This window comes from Trachurus japonicus, chromosome 18 (assembly GCF_045865225.1).
Source record: "Trachurus japonicus isolate A0001 chromosome 18, Traja_1.0".
NCBI classification, from domain to species: domain Eukaryota; kingdom Metazoa; phylum Chordata; class Actinopteri; order Carangiformes; family Carangidae; genus Trachurus; species Trachurus japonicus.
Window position 1 is genome coordinate 13876932 of NC_140924.1, and position 22289 is coordinate 13899220.

The 22289-nt window shown below is 39.9% G+C and overlaps 2 protein-coding genes and 1 long non-coding RNA gene across 3 annotated transcripts in view; 1 reads left to right on the top strand and 2 right to left on the bottom strand.

Moving 5' to 3' along the window:
* Positions 1-22289, top strand: part of LOC146968871 (uncharacterized) — a 216141-nt gene that overhangs the window by 113551 nt on the left and 80301 nt on the right. The gene's annotated exons all lie outside the window — the stretch shown is intronic.
* LOC146968874 (uncharacterized) lies at positions 1685-2950 on the bottom strand. The gene is made up of 2 exons (XR_015034248.1): positions 2812-2950; positions 1685-2770 (listed from the first exon to the last, which is right to left on the bottom strand). It is a non-coding gene; the product is annotated as an uncharacterized LOC146968874 (long non-coding RNA).
* The window catches only part of lrch4 (leucine-rich repeats and calponin homology (CH) domain containing 4), a 38738-nt gene continuing 28745 nt past the window's right edge, over positions 12297-22289 (bottom strand). Inside the window, exons 6-19 of the mRNA XM_085806299.1 lie at positions 21776-21872; positions 20883-20997; positions 20670-20779; positions 20525-20577; positions 17460-17612; positions 16346-16414; positions 16149-16200; positions 15979-16042; positions 15017-15125; positions 14477-14573; positions 14240-14377; positions 13213-13290; positions 12347-12629; positions 12297-12315 (exon numbers count right to left, since the gene is read on the bottom strand). Of these exons, the coding sequence (XP_085662425.1) occupies positions 12360-12629; positions 13213-13290; positions 14240-14377; positions 14477-14573; positions 15017-15125; positions 15979-16042; positions 16149-16200; positions 16346-16414; positions 17460-17612; positions 20525-20577; positions 20670-20779; positions 20883-20997; positions 21776-21872 (1405 nt within the window). The 3' untranslated portion in view covers positions 12297-12315; positions 12347-12359. The remainder of the gene's footprint in view (positions 12316-12346; positions 12630-13212; positions 13291-14239; positions 14378-14476; positions 14574-15016; positions 15126-15978; positions 16043-16148; positions 16201-16345; positions 16415-17459; positions 17613-20524; positions 20578-20669; positions 20780-20882; positions 20998-21775; positions 21873-22289) is intronic.

Here is a 22289-nt window from a genome sequence, read left to right on the forward strand (position 1 = left end):
GCTTGTTAACTCTTACACTTTCATATTATTATAATAATAATACTCACTTCAATACTGTAATATAGCTTATTTATGTCACCCTGCTAGCTAACAAGTTAATAGTGTTACTTGCTGCCAAGGAGGCCAGCAGATAACGTTAAAGGAATAGTTCAACATTTTGGCAAAATGGCCCATTGCCATAATCGCTATAGTCATAGCAGTAGGTTCGTTACCTTTAATTGTTGGTGCAAGCTATTTTTAGAACGGCGGAGCGGAGCGGCGAGCTGCTCAGCGCTACGCTATGGAGGCTAACTTCTTGGTTTCCCTCATCAAACTCATCAAATACACAACCCAACAACTCCAAAACGCTGTCGTGGTCAAGTTGTGACCTGCACATTCACCACGCTATGACATAATAACAGAACGTTACAAGACGGAGCTGTTTTAGAGGTAAATTCATGCAAAACCGCTGATACGCGTTGCGTTCAGGGACAGTTTTTCAGCAAGCAGACTCTGTATTTACCCTGTATTTACCTTGAAAACGGCTCAGTTTCGTAACGTTCCATTATTATCTCATAGCGTGGTGATTGTGCAGGTCACAACTTGTCCACCAGAGCGTTTTGGAGTTGTTGGATTTTGTATTTGATGAGTTTGATGAGGGAAACCAAGAAATCCCATTAGCCTCCATAGCGTAGCTCTGATCAGCCTGCTGCTCCGCTCCGCCGTTCTAAAAATAGCTTACACCGACAAATAAAGGTAACGAACCTACTGCTATGACTATAGCGATTATGGCAATGGGCCAATTTGCCAAAATGTTGAACTATCCCTTTAAGTTAACCTTGCTCTCACCACTGATCTGAAGCTAACATTAGCAGCCATTCAAGTGTCTCCCTGTTTGACTATTAGCAATTGCTCAATAACAGCAGTTATTTACTGTTCACGTTATACTCGATCATCATTCAGCTCCACTTACCACCACTGTCTTGCATTCTTTTTACTTCAGCCTCTCTTTTTTCTTCTTGTCTTGCTCCCAGACGGACTCTTCTTTTTCCTTCGGCTTCATTTGAAGCTTCCAAATTGAAAACGTAGGTGCATCATACAGGTTAACGTTAGATGGGATCAGGAGAATGACATGGGCCAGACTTATGGGGGTTTCATACTGACATGTCATTGCAAATCGACGATATACGACGATACGGGGAGTGGGGTGCGGTCACTGCGGGTAGTGCATTTTGAGATATTTCTGTAGATAAAACAGGCCTCAGGGCCCCAAGCAGTTTGGCTTCAAATTTGGCTCAAACTTTCACTTTTTGGGGGTCAAAGGTCACAATAGCACAGGGATGGGACAGTTGTTGCATCTCTGGTTGAGGCAAAGTTTGAACTATAATAGTTCAATTTTGTTTGGTAGACAAATGTGAGGCAGTGGTACTGCTCTGTCAACCCTTTCCTGGGTCATATTGTCTCAGAGAGGTTTCTGTGAATGATGATAAAATGCTTGATGCCATTTATTTAAAGACTTCTTGCTCTAAAGTCCCCCAATGGTGTTCACACACAGAAGCTAAAACAAGACTATATGCATTTTCATATTTATATGAAGGTATATTTCTGAACGCACTGCTGTCGCATAACTACACAGTTTCCTGTTAAGTCCTTATAATCCCTGTGCCCGCTGTTCTCCTTCAAGCCTTTTCTCTTTTTTTATACGTTTCTTGGCTGTGTGCTCAGCAATCAAAAGTGTCTGCCCACTCGGCAGGGCCCATTGATTGCATCAGTACAGTAATCAGGCCTCATTCAGAAGAGAGCCTTCACCTGTTGGCCAGTTCTCAATAGCTAATAAAGAGGCCTTTGAGAGCTGTGAAACCCTCCTGCCCACCTTTAATCAGCCCGAGAGAATAATCACCATCAGTCACGATCTGCCTTCTCAGCTACTGTTTGTGATTCATCTGACTTTTAGCACAATCACTTTGTGTTTGACTTTTACAGGGACTCTGGTTCAGTCAACAATTGACAAAATATCTTTTATTAATGTTATTATATCACTCTTATTTTTAATAAATCCTTCAGCCTATCATTAAATAGTTTTATTTTCATATTGTTGTTCAATAAGCAACTCTAAGGTAACTATACTTTCCAACCTTTAAGTTACAGGAAACTAAAAAGGGGTTTATAAAGAGCGATTAGAAATAAACAGAAATAGTAGGCTACCCATTTTCAATAGTGCTCAATCACTGAGATTTATAGAATAAAAATGACCACACCCATTCTCTGGCTGGGGTGCGTCGGAGCCTAAAACCAAATGGCTGCTTTACTTGTAAACAAGCAGTAATTAAAAGGCACGTGCAATTTATATCTGTAACGGTACTCACGGTTCCATACAAGTCACAGGGAAAGTTGAGGGGAATCAGCGAAGGCCACCAGCTTACACACGGATCTCTCTCTCTCTCAAGTTGTCAAAATGTCCATCCTCTCCTGAATTAGATAAATGAACTAAATACCAAGTCCAAATACCATTTTATGTCGATTTAGCAATAGCTTGCATTGGCTAAATACATCAAGAGCAGAGTATGAGCTAAGCAAAAGAAATGCTAGGCTAAATGCTAACGGCTAGCCGCGGTTAGCAATACCAGTCCGTTTTACATTGAAACACTTAATTCACAGTTTTCAAAACAACTCACTGACTCATAATTACCTCCTTCTAGGTGGCAGCAGCTTCACACTTTAGGTATCCAGTCGTCAACCATTAAAATAAGAACATATTACTCTCCTACAAACTCAAACATCCACTCGGTAGCTATAGCTTGTCCCTCCTCTTTTCGCTCTGCCACAGCAGACACGCAGCTCCTCGCTAAGTCCCGCCCCCTCTACCTCAGACTGTTACGGGATTGGCTGAGAGCAATGGAAGCTTTAACACCTGCCAATGAGATGAAATGATTGACATCTTAAAATACAAAAGCTGTAAGCAACACATTCAACACAAGCCTGCACTGCACATAAACTATGCTATTTTTTTTAAATGAACTTCACTCTTTCTTTCATTTGAATTGTAAATAATAGAACTATAATAGAACAACATATTTATGTACAGAATATTTTTAAATATTTCGACACAAAATGAACTTTTTTATACAGCAAATATCCTATAACCAACAGAATAAATTAATTAGTTTAGCCAAGGCTATAACTGATAATAATGATTGATGTTTTGTTTTGTTTTGTTTTACCTGGTTGCGTGAATCTTTGTTGTTTTTATCTTATGTAGCCTACGTTGTTATTTATTTATTGTCTTGTAAAGCACTTTGTAACATTGTTTTGATAAAGTTGTATGGATGCTGGGGCGTTTAGTGTACAGTAGGTTCAAGGCGCCCCATGTGGCTACAGTCCTCACTGCGGGTGAGCGGTTTGAATCCTGTATCATCTAATAAAGGCACAAAAAGCCAAAAAATATATAAAAATATATAAGTTGTATGGATGGTACTGTATGTCTCACTCGCAGTGGTTCAATAAAAAAAAAAAGCTCTTCTCAAAAAAACATTGTTTTGTGCTTTATAAATAAAATGATTATTAATAGTAGTAGTAGTAGTAGCCTATTGTTATCTCTAGTTTTAGTCAATGGGAAACCACTTGAATGCACACAGTGTCTGCTGACTCATCGACCGAGTGGGTCCCACAAGGTGAAAACAGACTCAGAGCCTAAATGAGCTGCTGTTTTATGAGTAGCTTCCCTATTTAGCCGTCACCTTCTTCACCTCCTCTCAGCCCCCCCGTAGCACCACAGGCTGATGAAGCAGCACTGAGGATCTGCTGCTGCTGCTGGCTGGCTGGTATATCCATCCATGTTGGAGCGTGGGGGATCATACCCATCCTCAATTACATCCCATAAATGTCAGGCTGCCTCTTCAGGCCCCCGCCTCAGTTAGCGATCGGCCTCGAGGGGCCGGCCGCTCAGACGTGAGAGGAATCGGCCCGTCGCCATTTCCATGCACAAGTGTGAGCATTCATTAAGTGTGTCTTATCGAGGAGTGAGACAGAGAGCTGGCAGCCGACGGTCCTCCAAGGCAGAGCATGATAGAGCAATTAAAACGATAGTCAATTAGGCCACACTTGCTAATTGACTCATGATTAAATCCAGAGCTGATTAATAAAGTGAACGCAGCCCTCCTCCTCTCGGCCTTGGCGAGGGGGAGGTGTGATGGAGAGCTTCATGCGCTGATGTATGCAACCAAACACAAGAACATCTGGGTCTTTGTTTCCAGCTGTGTGCTGCATAGCTCAAGTGCAGCCATGAAAAAAACGCCTCCTTCATTTGTTTTTGTTTTTTTTCATCATTTCCCGTCCCTGCAATTACACAGTTTCACTGTCACACAGTAAAAAAGGACCATAATATTCAGCATCTGAGCAGTTTGGTTTTAGATTTGCTGCCAAAAAAAGAGATTATTTGCGCAGATGCTGAGACGTCTGTCTTCAAAGCGGCGCTGCAGTCCCTGCTGGTCAATTTATTAATCTCAAAACACTTTTAAGAGCCAAGGGAAAAAAAGAAAAGGAAAAAAAGGACAAACACATTTTCCACTTTACTTAGTCATAGTAGCATCTGTCTGTACAGCTTGGTCCAGATTTTTAAATATCTGTCTTGAGATTTGGACAAAGGACGTCATCATGTTTTAGATTGAAAAACAACATTTCTGTCTGAGTAGTTATCCTAACAAATATGTTATTCTTAAAACTATGAAGTGTTGAGATACAGGAATGTGGAGGTGATGCAATGAATAAGAAAACACAGTAATGACAAGAGATTATTTTTAAAATGTGACAGTTTTCAGTTGTTAAAATCTTTTCTTTTTCTCTTTTTTTTTAAACAGAGGACAATGCAGAGGACTAATTCTTCAAATGTAGCTATGAATTACTTTAAGTTTTGCTATCACTACAAAGCGATTATGTTGTTTTTGTCTTTGGGTTGGTTTTAACATGAAAGGAAATGAATAAGTTAATACGTGAAAGCTAATTGTGATGTAACATAAGTCTAATCACTCTCTGATATGTTGGTGGTCTATCAGGTGTCAGATGAGGATAAATCCATAAATTCAGTTACGCGAAAACGTCTTACTTTTTCCCAAATTTAGGCATCAAAAACATGAAGGTGTAATAAATCAGTTTGCATCAAATGTTTTTCTGTGCCATTTATGTAAGATTTTCAAACATTTTCTCAAAAAAATGTAAAAAGGAAACCTGAAACCACCTGTGAGGCCGACATCAAAAGAGCTAAATTAGAAAATGTGCCTTTTATGTAATCTGAATGAAGCCACAGGTGGAATAAAAGCTGCTTCTGTTTGATAAAAGGTTAAAATGGGAAAAGCAACTCATGACCTGGTTCCACTGTCTGTCGCCAGCTGGTTCACGGCACAAATCCTGGAGTTGTGTTGAAAAAAAGGTTTGTTTACCCAGTGTTTAATAATGTGATCCATTAATTAAACCTTTACTGTGAGCATTGTGATAAGTGGCCAAACAGGAAGAGGACACCCACAGCTGGTGGTGCAGTGGTGACTGGAACAAGCTGTTCAGTTCATCCCCCAGTCCAATTAAGGTGTTTAGCTACGCTTTAGCAGCACTGAAAGTGACACAGGTCGACTCTTTCACACCTGCTTCCCTTCATTTTCCAAAATAAACCTGAACCTCACACCACGTCCATGTCCAAAGACGATCACCTGTGGCTTGTTTTTGCCTCCTTGTGTGCTGCTGCTGATAACGGCTGCTATTTTATACGCCGGTAAAAGTGGAATGTCTGCACCTTTTTGTAGATGTTTGTCCTTAATATCGACGTTTCATGTTGTTGAACTGAGATTCACGTTGGTTGGCAGATGTCAGCCTCTCAGCAGAATCCACATCTCTGCTGCTGAACACCTTTACAGTAAACAGAACTGGAGAGATCATCTTGTTTTTCCACACATTCTTCTTGCTCATTCCAATCTGGTTCCTGTATTACCCACAATGCAAATTTGGGAAAAGTGGTTCCTCAAATGCCCCTCATATGGCCAGTTTAGTGCATGCTACTACCCCGTAGCTAACGTCTACCAAATGCTTGCATGTGAAACAGTCAGGGAACATCCAATAGACTGCTTTGGGGTTAAAGGTTACAGGTTCAGTGTTATCTTAAGGATAGGATTAGTGTAACAATAAGAGCTTGTCATTTGGGTCCTTGCTTGAAAATTCAGGTAAAGGTTAATGTCCTCCATCAACAAATGGAAGTGCAACAACCACTTCCACTTACCGCACTCTTATGGAGCCATTTTGGGGGCGCATGACGTCCGTCCGACTACCCATTTCTCCGACCATACATTTCTTTATTTTTGCGTCTATTAGTCCGACCTCCCATTTCTCCGACTTAAGTAGCCCTAACCCTTAACCTTACCCTAAACCTAACCTCAACACTGTAGAATGGGTAGTCGGAGAAATGAGCCGTCGGACTTATGGGCAGTCGGACTGATGTATGCTCCCCGCCATTTTGGTTCTTTAGGTTAGATTGGAGTATTGGGTTAAGGTTACGGAAATGGCTGCATTGAGAGCCGTCATTGTTGTCCAGGTCACTTCTAAGTGCGTGAAGGAATGTAAGTGCAACAACCACTTACACTTACTACACTGTTCTGGCGCCATTTGGGCTCCTTAGGGTTACGCAATTAGGGTTAGGCTTAGGGTTACAGATTTAGCTGCAATGAAAACAGCCATTATGGTCCAGGCCCCTTCCAAGTACATCAATGAATGGAAGTACAACAACCACTTACATTTACCACACTGTCATGACACCATTTTGGCTACTTTGGGTTAGGGAGTTGGGGTTAGGGTTACAGACCTAGGGTTAGGGTTACTTAATTGGCTGCATTGGTATTATGGTCCAGGTCCGTTCAAAGTACATCAACTAATCTAAAAGCCATAACCACTTCCACCTACCACACCATTATGGAGCCATTTTGGTTCATCATGGTTGTGGAATTAGGGGTAGGGGTACAGGATTGCCAACATTGAGAGTGACCATTGTGGTCCAGGTCCTTTATTCTTTCATCAAGTAATTGAAGTGTGACAACCACCTCGACTTTGTTCTCTTTTGTGGAGCTACTGTGGCTCCCTGCTTGCAAATTAGGGTTAGCGTTTCTCTAAGAAGCTTCCCTGTGATTCATGTAATAGAAGTAAAAAGTCACTACAATGACACAAAGACTGGAGTTATTCACAGATTTATTTATTTATCTATTTTTACCATTAACACATACTGTATCTGACATTTTGAGAGCTCAATGTAATATTTCAAATATGATGCATTTAAAAAGACAAATTCCTTTGGTGTGATGCTGTCAAATCCTTGTAGATGGGACTATGATTAAAAAAAAAAAAAAACTAGCATTGTGTTGAGCTAGAGGTCCCAGATATTTCCTGTTTGGGGCCTTTCTGGGAGCCGTCAGCCAGGTCGACCAACACCTGAACAGTTTGTGCAAGTCGGCTCAGGCCCTCGTCCTCCATGATGAGCTGAGGGGAACAAAGGGAGTCCTGGAAAGGCACAGAGAGAAGAGTGAGCAGATGCAGGAGAGTCCCTCAGGATTGGTTGTTGTGTTATAATAATAATGATGATCTGCAACAATCGAAACCTTACCACCAGCTCCGTTGCAGGATTAAGACAACCTTTTTTTCTTTTCTTTTTAGTAATAGTAGAGGTTGTTAAACTATTTGTTTCCAAAAGTTTGTTGTTTAGCAGTTAGTTAGTTTGTGAACCTTGGGGCATTATCAATGTTTCAATTGAAAAACGATCACACATGTTTTACTATATTACAATAGTCTTGTCATTTGAACAGAAGTGTAGCGTAGCTATAATGCTTATGGTAATGTTAGGAAGTCTCTGTATGTATTATAGTATGTATCTTTTGTTGGTCGCTGTTTATCACTTTTCACAATTCTTTGGCTTATGCCTTCATTTTTAACTGTACAGCACTTTGGTCAACTTGGGTTGTTTTTAAATGTGCTTTATACATAAACTTGATTGATTAACTCGATTGATTAAGCAATGAAGGAAAATAATGAAGTTAAATCTTGGTACTAAGAGCTGTAGCTAGAGCCAGGTTATCCCTTTCCATTTCCTGGCTTTATGCTAAGCTTGGCAAACCATGTCCTCGAACTCGGTCTCTTTTTCTAAATAGTCTGAAAACCCCCCTTTTAAGCTGTAATAGCAATTGCGACCACAGTTTCATGGTATTTTCATGGAAGTCCCCAAAAAGATTTAATTTATAATTCAAAAATGTCTTTTCGTGCCACCAAAGTGAACAGTCGTTTTGAGCCTCGGTTGAGTTTCACAAGGACTTTAACTGGTGACATTGCTGTACGGTGCAGAATTCAGATAAACACCATAACAAACAGTGTTGGTTGCTAGTGTGGAAGCATTGTTGATGTGTGAATGTAAAAGGACATCTCAGCGGTGAAGGAGTTAACACATTCTTCAGACATGCTCGGTGATATTCTGTAGCAGATCGTGTAATCTCAGAAACATCCACACAACATGTCAGATATTGGGAGCGTTTGTCGCCTCAAGGCTTGAATCGAAGAAAGCCATTAAATCAAACTTACTTCCACATTTCCCCTCGGAACGAGCAACAAGACGACAACATTAAAAAAACAAAAACACAACCACATACTCACTCACGGTATAAAACAGAGAGGTTGTGGTGTTTCATGGACTATTTCAGGCTAACATGATGCCAGTTTATTCTTATTCACCTGACTGGGTTCTTTAAACACTTCACTTGTGAAAATAAATACAAAACAGTGGTTGAATTAAATCTACGGTACGTAAAAAATAAATTAAATCTATGATAAAGTTAACAATTTCCCTGGTTTTCAGAAAATTGAGTTCAGTAATTGCTCTTAACTAATTTCATGGTTGAAAAGATGAAGCCCCATGAGCTTTTTCCTGAATGGGTAAGAAAAAACTGTACAAGTTTGATAAGAGATGGTGCTGCGCCACCTAGTGGACAACAGAGAGAATAACAGCTGTCAAGTGAGTTAGCACAGAGCTCATTATCAATGATCAACCTGGTCGTTCAGCAGATATTAAACTCAAAACTTTTAACTTTGACCTCCCAAATCTAATTAGTTCACTGTTGAGTATGAGTGAAGGTTGAAGGCGTGAATTGAAATGGACAAGCAACCTGAAAACAATATATTTATCTGCCTCTGATGAATTAAAACTAAATGATATATCAGCTACAACATTAAACCACCCAATAATAAAATTAATTTCAATTATAAAATACAAGAAACTACAGAAGAAAAATATGTTAAGCTGCTTGTAAAATATAATTTTGTTGTATCAGGTTTCAGTTTTTAATAAATTTGTAGTCATTTCTGTTGATTGATTGTCGATCGATGAGCTTCAGACTGCAACATAACAATGTCAAAGAAGCAAAGGAGTCTGAATACTTTCTGAATGAACTGTAGATAGTCCAACTTGTAGAGATCATTATTTCCTGAACCATTTGTTGAACACTGTGTTGTAAGAATATATCAGCAGAGCAGTTGAGTTGGAAACTTGTTAGTGGAGTACGTTGATTGATTGATTGATTGATTGATTGAAGGGAATCAAAGTCCTTTTGATTAACATACATTTGAAATGAATCAGATGTGAAAATAAAGCAGTGGTTTGACTGTAAATCTGATATTTAAGCCATGTAAATTGATCCTCTGAAGACCAGGAAATGCAACTGAAAGCTTCATAAAAAGCTAGTATGTGAATATTGACTTCAGTTTTGTTTTGTTTCTTGGAAGCAAAAGCAAGACAGCAAGCGAGCAGACAAACAGCACATGGTCCAAGTTTCATTTTTAATAATTTCTTTACAGCAGGAAGAAAAAAAACTTTACATATAGATTTATATAAACTCAAAAAGGATTCTTAATAATACAAGACTATCATATAAATATAAAACACAACAGTTTATTTCTGTTCTGCTAACATGTTTAAGAATATAGCTCGGTGTAAGCCAGTGAATGACTTACTGTGTGTGGCTTATCCAGTTTCATTTATAAAATATATATTTGAATTGAAACAGCATAAATTTCATCTGAACAGCAGGTGCGTAAAAAAAAGTCTGTCAGGGGGGTCGGGGTTTATTTTTGTTTTTTTTAAGAGGAGACTCACAATGGACATGAACTTGATGGTGGATAAGATAAACCTACAATTCGAACACTTTATTAATCAAGTAAATTAAGGTATAAAATGTATTTAAACCGACGATGTATAAAAAAAACATGAATATTTAAATTTGAAACATTCAAACAGGAAATACAAACGCATCTTTAGTGTTGCAGCATGCTAACCAGCTAGCCGCGGCCCCCATCCTGTCTAACAGTGAGTCACTGCTTCATTTATTATTATTATTATATTATTATTATTATTATTATTAGAAGTGGACGCCCAATCTTCCCGTTAATGTGCTGCCCCCTTGTGGTTAATAGTATGAATTTAACAGTTTTCTACGCATTGTCCCTTTAAAAGGTGGAAAAGAGAATCAGTCCAACTCAAGTGCTTTAGGAGTGGAGTTAGCTTCTCTCCGACCACAGCTACAACAACAAAGCCTATAATATTATTTTTAGATGATGTATTCATTTGATTTTTATTGATTTTTTTCCCCCATGAATAATTCATGTTGGTCTCCCAAGTTACTTTGACTTTCAGCTCAAAGTCTTAGTTTATTGTTTTCATTATTATTATTGGACGGAATTTTTTTTTTTTTTTCGAGGATTAGGAGGCTTGAAAAACTCACTGAACCGAAGAAAACAAACAAACACACTCGCTCGCTCATTGAGAATTAACCAGGTCGTCTTCGGCTCGGGTCGATGTGATCTAAAGACCTTTGAGAGGCTAAAGCAGTGAAGCTTTTAAGGTTTTCGTAGTGTACGACTGAAGATCAAGTCTGCTCCTAAAACTTCACATTTAAATGGCAGTATTCAGTTTTATAGCGCCACCGGTTGGTAAAACCAGAATTTCAATGGTTTTAATGGTTTCTGAGGATTGTGAGTTCTCGTTGGCATGCAAATGCGACTTCTTTTCATATTTTGTCATCGTCCAATTTGTCCCAAACTCTTTAACCCCCCTAATTTTGTCAGGAAAAAGTCCTAATTTTACACGAAGGAGTGTCGAACTTCCCCCTCTCCAACAGGCTCGAAGCTTTGATTGATTTTATACCTTAAACCCAATATTGGTCCAATAACGGCTGTAACCAGATCCCCACTCTGAAGAGCTGCAGACATTGACCTTCTGTGAGCGATAAGCTGAACACAGCATGTGGTCGAAACAGCAGAGGCCTTCACTCGATTATTCACCATTACCACATAAAACAGGTTTATTTTAGCTCCGAATGACTGAATATTGATTAACTCCAATTCACCTATATGTGTGTGTCTGTGTGTTGTTATTTAAAGTACACGCAAATGGACACACACATTGATTTTTGAAACTATATCGGCTGAGGCCTTTGCTGATTCAACCCCAAGAGGCAGAGAAGAAAACAAAAAACATAGAAGGAAATAAATAAAAAAGAAAAGCAAATAATTTAATAACCTGTTTACATTTATACAAACATGAAGTCGGCTGGTCAAAACAGACCAGAGACAACAAAAATACTTAAACACACACACACATACAGACACACACACACACACACACACACACACACACACAACCTCCTGGATCGGAGGGGTTTGTACCGTCAGTTTTTGGACACGTGAAGCCTTCAGGGTTTGTTTTTTTTTTTTAATGCAGCGACGCTGCCCCCTGCTGCTCACAGTTAGCATAGCACACACACACACACACAGAAACACACTGTAAGTGGTCGGTTGAGGCACTGTTATCATATCACTACAACATCCAGGCGCCATGGTAACTAACTAACCTGCGTCTCTCCCTCAAAGATAAAATAAAAAAATAAAAAATAATAAAAATAAAAACGTAACATTCACATTTCTCTTCAGCTTCTTCCTCAGACTGGAGTTTAATCTGTGGCACAGAGAGAGTGATATGATAATGATATCTGTGTGAAGTTTTACAAGTTTTTGTTTTTAAAGAGTTTTGTGGGGAAATGTGGAATTGGATATATATATTTATTTATTTTCGACTTTGCAGCTCATCTACAGGTGCATGCTGGGAAATATCAAACTCTCTCTGTGTCACGGAGCGAAGGCTAAAGCTAAAGCTAAGGCTGAGGCGTTTCACCGCTCTGCTCTCGTACAGTTCATCAGTGTAGTAGTGTTTCGAGACGTCAGAGTCCCGTGCACTTCCTCTATATAAGTACTTAGTGTTGCGTTTGTGTAGTGTTTGTGTGTAGTTTTGTGTTGTGTGTAGTGTTGTGTGTCCTCTAGGCGAGCAGGTAGCTGTACAGGACGTAGAGCAGGGCCATGGCGGCGAAGTAGAAGAAGAGGAAGTCTGTGGACAGCAGCGAGGACGACGGAGACGAGGCCGAGGAGCGGTGGCGGCGGAGGTCCTTGGCCCTCTCGCCGTCCCCACCCGCCTCCTCCTCCTCCTCCTCCTCCTCCACCTCCACCTCCACAGCGAGCAGGGCCGTCACACAGCGCAGCACAGCGGGCAGCTTACACAGAAGCACATCGGAGCACACACACATGTCCATCTGGACGACACAGACACACACACGCACAGACACACAGACACACGGGAGGAAATACATGTAAGTTACACAAAGAGTTACACAAAGCAGAGAGAGAGAGACAGAGAGAGCGTTGGACTGAAAACCTGAACCAGGATCAGTCCGAGCAACAACATCAGAGCTGAAAGCATAAACGAGGCTTTTCAAAATAAAAGCATACAAACATAGTGTCACCATGTGAAATTATAAGTTTACCAATCCTCTGTGTGTGAGTGTGAAACTTAATTTAGCATCAATTTCATACTATGAATAATAAGAAACTGCTACAGGAATGTGGGGAGGAGTTAAGTGTTGTCTTGTGTGATTCTAGTGAATCAATCATTGATATATCTCAAGGAAATTTAAATCGAATGCAACTGGACTTGGTTATTTGTCTAGGAAACACACCTACGTAGACATATAACCAAGTCCAGCTGCATTCGATTTAAATTTCCTTGATATAACTATGACCTGGACAAATGAGAATATCCACAGGCTTAATCATTGATATAGTGATCATAGACCTGATCCATTATTAATTAATATAAGTGTGATTTTTTTTTTTTACCTCAGGGACTCCCAGTTTACGACAGGCAGTGATGAAGTTCTCCACGTTCAGTCGACACTTTGCTGAGCTCAGTTTTGGCTGAAATGAAACAGGAAACAGGTGATTTAACGTGACTGAGACCAGACCAGACCGGACTGGACCGGACTGAGGACGCATCCCAGATATTCACTAACATGTAGTGAGCTAATGCAGAATGGATGAGATGGTCCTGAGGAAGTAGAAATATCTTCATCTATAAATATCTATATCTAATATATATCTGTAATCATTTATAATATCTATATATTCATCCATAAAAAATCTACAACTCGAAATATCTATAATCTATGACTATCTTCATCTAAATATACAGCTTCATCAATAAATATCAATATTTCTAAATATGTTTAATATCTATATCTATAAATATCTATATATTCACCTATAAACACCTATATCTATATATTCATCCATAAATATCCATATCTTCATCTATGAATATAAATATCTACATTTTCATCAATAAATATCTATATTTTTTAAATATCTTTAATATCTTTATCTATATCTATAATATCCATCCATAAATATCTACAACTCGAAATATCTATAACTTTATCTATAAATATCTGCATTTCTAAATATCTATATCTTTATCTATAAATCTAAAATATCTATATCTTCATCTATAAATATAAAAATCTATATCTTCATCTATAAATTTCTATATTTCTAAGTATCTATAATATCTTTATCTTCATTCATAAATATCTACATCTCAAAATATCTATAATATCTATATCTACAATTATCTATATCTTCATCTATAAATATCTATCTACCATCTATAAATGTATCTCTGTCTCTGTCTCTGCACTGCAGCAGTAAAACTTAAGTGTGTGTTAACTTGTATAATTCTGTATTAATCTGTCTCTGAAAACCAAACCTCAGGTGTTAACCCTCCTCCTCCTCCTCCTCCTCCTCCTCCTCCTCCTCCTCCTCCTCCTCCTCCTCCTCCTCCTCCTCCTCCTCACTCCGTCACACTCACCACTGCTGGGGACGGGATGTGGATGATTGACACGGAGCGCGGTCGGATGTGGTTGACCAGCTGACAGAGGACGGTGCCGTTGGACAAGGCCTCGCCGAGGTCGTCGGGCAGCGTGACCTTCAGCCGGGACTCCAGCGTCTGGGAGAGGACGGAGACGGAGTCACACAAAACAAACTAACTTCTTCTTAACTATAGAAACAAACTAAAGTGAAACCATCTTATAAATGTGTGTGTTACCTTCCGTAGTTGTGTGATTTCCGGTCTCTCCTCTTTAGGCGAACGCAGCGTCGTCCGAGATTCACTTCTACCAGACTCACCCAGAGTGAAGACCGCTAAACACACATACACATTTCATTTTGATTTATTCCATTCATGGTTTACATACTTCACATGGTTGCACATATTTACATCATGTACACATAGTCACCATAAATGAAAAGGAGCAGGATGAAGAAAAAGGTATAGTACCTGCCCCTCTCTGTTGTTATAATTGCATTGGCTTAGTATCAACACCAATATTATACTCTATTTCAAAAAATTAAAGATGATGAAACATATAATAATAACAAGAAAACAAACAAGCAAAATAGCAGTGGACACCACTCGTCTATCTATCTTTTCTTTTCTTTTTTTTACATTTTCTTTAACTGAGATATACTTGAACAACTTTTCAGTTCCTTGCTTTGTGAATGCCATAGTTTGAATGCCATGAAGCTGAGCGCTGAGTGAAGGTCTAAAGTGTGTGTGTGTGTGTGTTTGTGTTTTGTGCCGTTTGTACCTGTGGGTTTGACGTTGCTGCGGGACGAGGCGCGGAACAGGAAGCTGTTTGGTTTCTGGGCCTGGCCGGATGAGGGAGGAGGAGACGTCTTCGGAGACGACGGGACGTCTGCGTGAAAACATTACAGACGACAGCGTTACAGATGTGTCAGACAGATGTTCACACTGTAGTTCAAAGTTTCACTGTTAAAAGTTCAAATATCTTCCGTCAAACTGAAGAACAAACTGTGACGTCGGCAGAGAAAAGACGACTGGTCGGTTCTGTTACAGTTTATTACTAAGAGCTCATTTATTATTAAAGAACAAGGAGAAGAAGAAAAGAGGGAGAAGAAAAAGTAACTAGTAGGAAGAGGAGAAGCAAGAAGATGAAGAAGGAAGAGAAGAAAAAGAGGAAGAAGTAGTAGGAAGTAGGAGAAGGAGAAACAAGAAGATAAAGAAGAAATAGAATAAGAAAAGAAGAAAAAGTAAGAAGTAGGAGGTGAAGAAGATGTAGGAGAAGAAGGAGGAGGACGAGAGGCAAGAAGATGAAGAAGAAAAAGAGGAAGAAAAGCAGAAGAATAAGACAAAGCAGTAAGAAGTAGGAGGAGAAGATGTAGGAGAAGGAGAAGCAAGAAGACGAAGAAGAAAGAGAAGGAGAAGAAGTTAGAAGTAGAAGAACGACCTTCGTCCATATTTGTCATTTTAATTTTCACACTGCGACTCCTCTGAGAAATCAAACTACACAAGAAACCTGATGATGCACACGTTCGGTGACAACTATAAAGATATAAATAAAGTTTCTTCTGACAGATTCAAGTTGAAATTAAACGTGTTGAAAAGTCATTTTCATTATTAGTCTTTTTTGTGTTTGAAGATCCAACAAAATCATCTGTAGTCCCTCAAATTAAAATTTTTAATAGTTTCTGTGTGCGTGCATGTGTGTCTGACTTGGGTGTGTGTGTGGTGTGTGTGTGTGTGTGTACCTATTCTGCTGCTGGATCGTTGTAGCAGCACCGACGGAGATCTTGAGTTCATCTGGTCGGCGCTCTGACAAAATAAAATAAAATAAAATAAAATAAAAAAAGAAGCTCAGAGTTACAACAACAGCAGCAACAGTGAATCAGTCCAGATGTGGAGACTGTGTGATACTCACCGCACATCGCTGCCTCAGGCCGGAGCTGCAGCTGTTCTCTGGAGAGCCGCCACTAGGGGGCGACACACACCGACAGTTTATTAACCAGACGACGCCCACACACACACACACACACCCTGCTGCTTCTTCACTTTAAACTCAAGTGTGTGTGTGTTTGTGTGTGTATTTGTGTGTGTGTGTGTGTGTGCTCTACTTACGCCGAGACACTTCCTGTCTGTGGTGTCGCTGTCACATGACTTCCTGTTTTGGTCGATGACTTCAGCAAACTGCACATTTAGAGATTTGACAGGGAGAGCGTGTGATTGGAGGAGGAGGATGAGAAAACTTTTCAAAATGTTTCTGTGTGTGTTTGTGTGTGTTTGTGTTTGTTTTCAGGTTCAGGTTTATTCATTTAGCAAACGTTTATATTCAATGGTGCACGGAGGGAACAAAGCCGATTGGCTTCAGTTCCTTATTTCTATGGCTAACAGATAAACATAGAGAAAAAAGGTGATAAAGTACATACATAATCAACGTTGTATGAGCAAAATGAGAAAAACGAAGAGATAAAGAACAACGTGATCAGTAACAAATGGAGACAATGGAAATAAGGTACAAAAAAATCCATAGATTGAAATCATAAAAAGACAGAGTAAGGATGTGGGATATGGAGAGAGCGGGAAATTCAAGAAAAGTTAAGATGTATTTAGCTGCTTTTTAAAGAGTGAATAGGAAGTTAAAACATAGGACCTCTATCCACAAGTTTCCGAACATCATCTATGGTCAAAACCAGAAGCCGGTTTTGCCGGTTTGGTGGAATTGTACTTCTACGTTTCCATGGTTTTCAGTCGTTGTCATAGTTGCGGTAAACGCATGGATCTATTAACGCTGGCTTTTAACACGGATGTCGATGTGTGTGATATCCACTGTTAAAAGCTGGTGTGATGATCCATGCGTTTTACAGATTTTCATTGAAAAAAAAATAAAAAAATCCATGCATTTACCGCGACTACTGAAACCATGGAAACGCAAACATAAAATTCCACCGGAAGAGCAAAGCCGGCTTACGTTTTTGACATTCAGAAAAAGGTGGATAGGACATATTAAACTGATGGTGTGATGTGCGGGTAAAAGGTAAATATAGAGTAAGATCAGGATCAGGAGTATGTACATTATGAGTGAAGGTAAAGACATTTTGAAAAGTGACAGGAGGGAGATCTTGGTTCCTGTAAATAAACTTGTGAATAAACAAACAAATCTGATAGTTATTCAGTTTGTGAACTGGTAGAAGAGAATACTTTGTAAATAGTGTGTCTGTGTGTGTGTGTTTACCTGGCCTTCTCCCTCTGCTGCTGCTGACGCTCCCTCTCCTGCCAGATGGACAAGGTGCCCGGCCTCTTCCTCTCCTCCAGCGTCGGGCTGGAGGGCGACAGCGGCGACGGGGAGGTCGACCGCGGGGGAACGACGTCCACGTGGAGGCTGGACCTGCACGGACAGAGAGACGAGACGGAGAAAAGACAGGATGAATAAGATTAAAGGAGATTTTTCAAACCAAAATATCAAATGTATTGCAGATTAGTACGACGGAGTATTAGGGCCACAGTGACAAATAAAAAAATCACAAACTTCTCGTAATGTTATGACTTTTTTCTCGTAGGAAATGTACGACTTTATTCTCGTAAATTTACGACTTTATTCTCAAAGTCTGTGTTTTTTGTTTTTTTTTCACAATGTGGCCCTAATACTCTGTCGTAGATTAGAAATGCATCAAGAAATGTGTTCTTGCTTTTGTTGGTTTTATCTCACTTTGTAACATTGTTCACTTTATAAATTGTATTATTATTTACTCAGCCTTTAATGGTTTAATATAATATTAATAATATAACTGGACTGTATCTAATCAGTCTAAGCTCATTATATTGTGGTTCTAACATGAGCTCCATTAAGACACAGCAATAATAATGAGAACAAATTATTAACACAAAAAGCACAATTACCATTTTTATCAAAAAGAAACAAAAGTACATTCACTCATCTGTCTTCTTTGCTTTTTGTTTAATTGTTTCATACTCGCTGCTCTATCTCTGTTTTTCTTATTATGGTCTTTAGAGCAGCTCAAACACATCACAACAATCTGAGTGCATCCAAAAATACTGGTGAGAATACATCTAGGTTTAATAATAACCAATAAAAACACTCCACATAAAGTGAATCTAATGAGGTTTAAACTAATTTCTGAAGTCTGGTTTGTGTTAATAAAAAGTCTTTCACAGCTTCTGGTTTGTGTTTGTTGACTTTCCATTTTCAGTGTGTGTGTGTGTGTGTGTGTGTGTGTGTGTGTGTGTGTGTGTGTGTGTGGACTCTATTTTTAATCTGGCAGAGGAAACATCGGAGGTCGAGATCGGCAACATCCGTTTGTTTGGAACAAAACTGGAAGCCAAGGCTCGTCGTCAGGGGAAACGGACGCGTGGTCGGGTTACTAAATCTAAATCATGTACAAGTGTGAGAGGATTAATGAGGCTTTTTTTTTCAATCAATGTGAGAATAATAGTTAATAATAAAAAGCTGCTTGTTGTTGCTCCACAGGCTGAAAAACAAAACAAAAAGCAGTCTGGTCTGTCTGAAGAAATGTGCATTGTGATAAAAAGTCGCACAACAACACAACTAACGACTGCAAAGTGCAGGAATAAAGATGGACGACACCTTTATGCAACAGTTTAAAATCGACTTTATCATGTGTGAGTCAGTGTGAACCATCCACACACACACACAGGCAGCATGAAGAGTGTAAAGTAATGGGAACGGCAGAGTATTGACTTTTCCCAGCTCTTCAAACAGCCAGTGAAGTGACCTTGTGTAAAAAACGAGGGCGGAAAAAGAGAGAAAAAGTGATAAAACCTGAGTCCACAGTCCGACTGCTGGATTACAATGGAGCGACTGTCAGGGGATCAGAGCAGAGATATGTAAATGTCTTCACATTTACTGGAACAACTTGGCACCGGAGACGTAAACACATCAGAGCTCGAGCTGAAACGGAGGTCAAGTCCTGTTTTTTGTTTTGTTTTTTAATTCCTTCCTTCTCGTACCTCCTACATCAGATCGACACCTTCACTCCTCCAAACACCTGCTGCTGCTGCCGCCACCAGAACATCCCACTTCCTCCTCGTTTCTCCTGGAGGTTTCGGCCTCCTCAGCCATCTGGGAGTTTAGGTGTCGATGTTCATGTTTTTTTAGCTTTTTAAGCCGATATTTTTGTGTAATGCAAATGATTTGGCCTTTTATCTCCAAAACCCTTTGGCTGGGAGACGATGCAGGTAATGAAGACGGTGCAACCAAAGGCAGAGGTACGCAAGACGTTAACAACCAACAGCATGAGTCCAGAACGTCCCTAAGGACAGAAAAAGATGGCCGACTTCACGACTTCTTACTCGAGCTGCATCGTTGACCCAAAGGCTCGTCCTTCTACCTGAACTGGCCGACTGGATCTAATAGCCGATCCGACCGTCCTCTTGGATAGAAAAGGTTTGATGTGGACTTTGCAGGTCAAGGTCGTCCAATGGAGGTTTGATCAGAGGCTTCGTCACCAGAACCACCAACAAACAGGTCTGGACCCATTGTGACACCCAACGACATCAAGCTACACAACCCGAACCCAACCAGTCTCTAGAACTGAAGACGCCTTTTGGATGAAACGTCTTCAATTCAGCACTCAAAGCGGGATAGTTCAACATTTTGGCAAATTGGCCCATTGCTATAATCCCTATAGTTTTAGGAGTAGGTTTGTTACCTTTAATTGTCGGTGCAAGATATTTTTAGAACGGCGGAGCAGAGCCGTGAGCTGCTCAGAGCTACGCTACGGAGGCTAATGGGATTTCTTGGTTTCCCTCATCAAACTCATCAAATACACAATCCAACAACTCCAAAACGCTCTGGTGGACAAGTTGTGACCTGCACATTCACCACGCTATGAGATAATAACAGAACGTTACCAGACAGAGTTGTTTTAGAGGGAAATGCAGAGACTGCTTGCTGAAAAACTGCCACCGAATTCATGCAAAATCGCTAATTTACCTCTAAAACGACTCTGTCTCGTAACGTTCAGTTATTATCTCATAGCGTGGTGAATGTGCAGGTCACAACTTTATCTACAAATATCTTCATCTACTGTATAAATATCTATATACTTCTAAAACGTCCAGTTGGAGCCGTTTAATCAGTCGAAACCAATCAATCGGTTGAACACACCTGTAGTGATGAACCTGTCAGACTTCCTTCTAACATCCAGCGCTGAGCAACACTTTGCACTGATAAACTCGTTTTGTTTTGTTGTTCTATGAACCTGTTTTACTGCTTCACCATATAAACTCACTTCAGTTGATCATCGGTTCTGTTCTTACCTGTGTATCGTTGAGTCCTGGTTTGGCGGTGATGAAGATTTCTCCTTCTCATCCTGTTGAAAAAAAGAATCAAAGACACAATCAGTGACTTCTCTTGTTGCGAGATAACGACACGGTTGTAGATCGGCCGGTGAGCGGTCGGTACCAGAGGAGGCGCTGATAGAGGAGGCGTGGGCGGGTCCGTCCTCATCTCCTCCTCCTCTTCCTCCGTCACAATACTGTCGATGAACTCGAGCTGCTCGACCTCTCCGTTCACTGAGAGCAGGAAGAGGAAGAGGAGGAGGAGGAGAGATGTTTCACTTTCTCTGATTGACATATAAACTCCTTAATGAACACAGTTTACCGACACCTGTCTCACCTTTGTTCCCCTCCAGAGGAGATCCGGCCTCCTCCTCCTCCTCCTCCTCCAGGTTCCTCTGGTCTCTGCCGACCTCGGCCATGCGGAGCGACCGCTCAGAGAAGTCGTCGGCCGACTGGAGGCACAGAAACACACACACACACATCCTGTTAAAACTGTGGTGTGTTCGAGTCTCATGCTTTTTCATTCTGACAGTTTATTCGCTCCAGCTTCAAATTAATGCATTTGGTACTTTTAGCATCTTTTTGGTTTGTGAAACTTTAAATATGTTGGAAAATCAAGACCCGTGACCTCAGATTTAATCTACAAAGTTACCAGGTTGTTTAACTTCACTTCTCTCTTTGTTTTAATATATATTTAATATATATTATATTATAGCTCCATTTATTTGTTGCTAGAAGGCAGAAAGTCTGTAGCTGCAGCTTAATTTGGTTGATGAACAGAGATATTGTGTAATTCAATTAGGTTCGGACAGTAATTAAATTAAATTAAAAAATAAAATAATTATATTGAAATATATTAAGGCATAAAAATAAAATAACAATACTTCAATAAAATAAAATAAAATAAAGAAGAATCAGATTAAATGATATAAAATGACATGAAATACAAAATAAAATAAAACAAAATAATAAAATAGAACAAAAGAATATAATATAAAACAAAAAAATTGAAAAATAAAAATTGAAAAATAAAGATGTCCGACACTTCATCAGTGTCAGTGTCTACATATATTCTGTTGTCGTAGGTTTGGACAGTATTGAGGTTTAGTTTAGGAGAAGTGATGATTTCCTGTCGTAACAACATTAAAAACTTGTAACTTTTATATCTCAAATGTGGCATGAGTGTATTTTTGTGTGTATTTTCATGTGTGTTTGTTGTTGTTGTTGTACCTCATTCCCGGACCACCTCTTGCTGCCGCTGTCCACGCTGTTGAAGCCAGAGTCCAGTCCTCCAAACTGACCTGTGAACAGCTCCTGGTCCGACAGGCTGCACAGAAACAAGCAGAGAACAGTTTAAAACACACACACACACACACACACACACACACACACACACACACACACACACAGCAGCAGCTTTGTCACACACAGGGGGTCGTTAGTCTGAAGTTCAGCGGCGTGTTGTGTTTTTCTTCCTCTGCCACATTTCCGTCCTCGGCTCTGTGTGTTTAATGAGAACAAACTAACAAGAGGCTTCATTCAGCCTCATGAATGTTTAACAGACTCGGCTTCCTCCGAGTTCAGACGTCACCACCTCACTTCTCCTCCGGTAAAACAATACGTTGTGTGGGTGAAAACACGCCAGCGATCCTTTAATATTCAGCTGCAGGAGCTGCCGCCGTCCGTAAACAACACTTACTCACTGCTCCCTGCTTTTATTTTGACAGATTAGGACGTTAGGTGG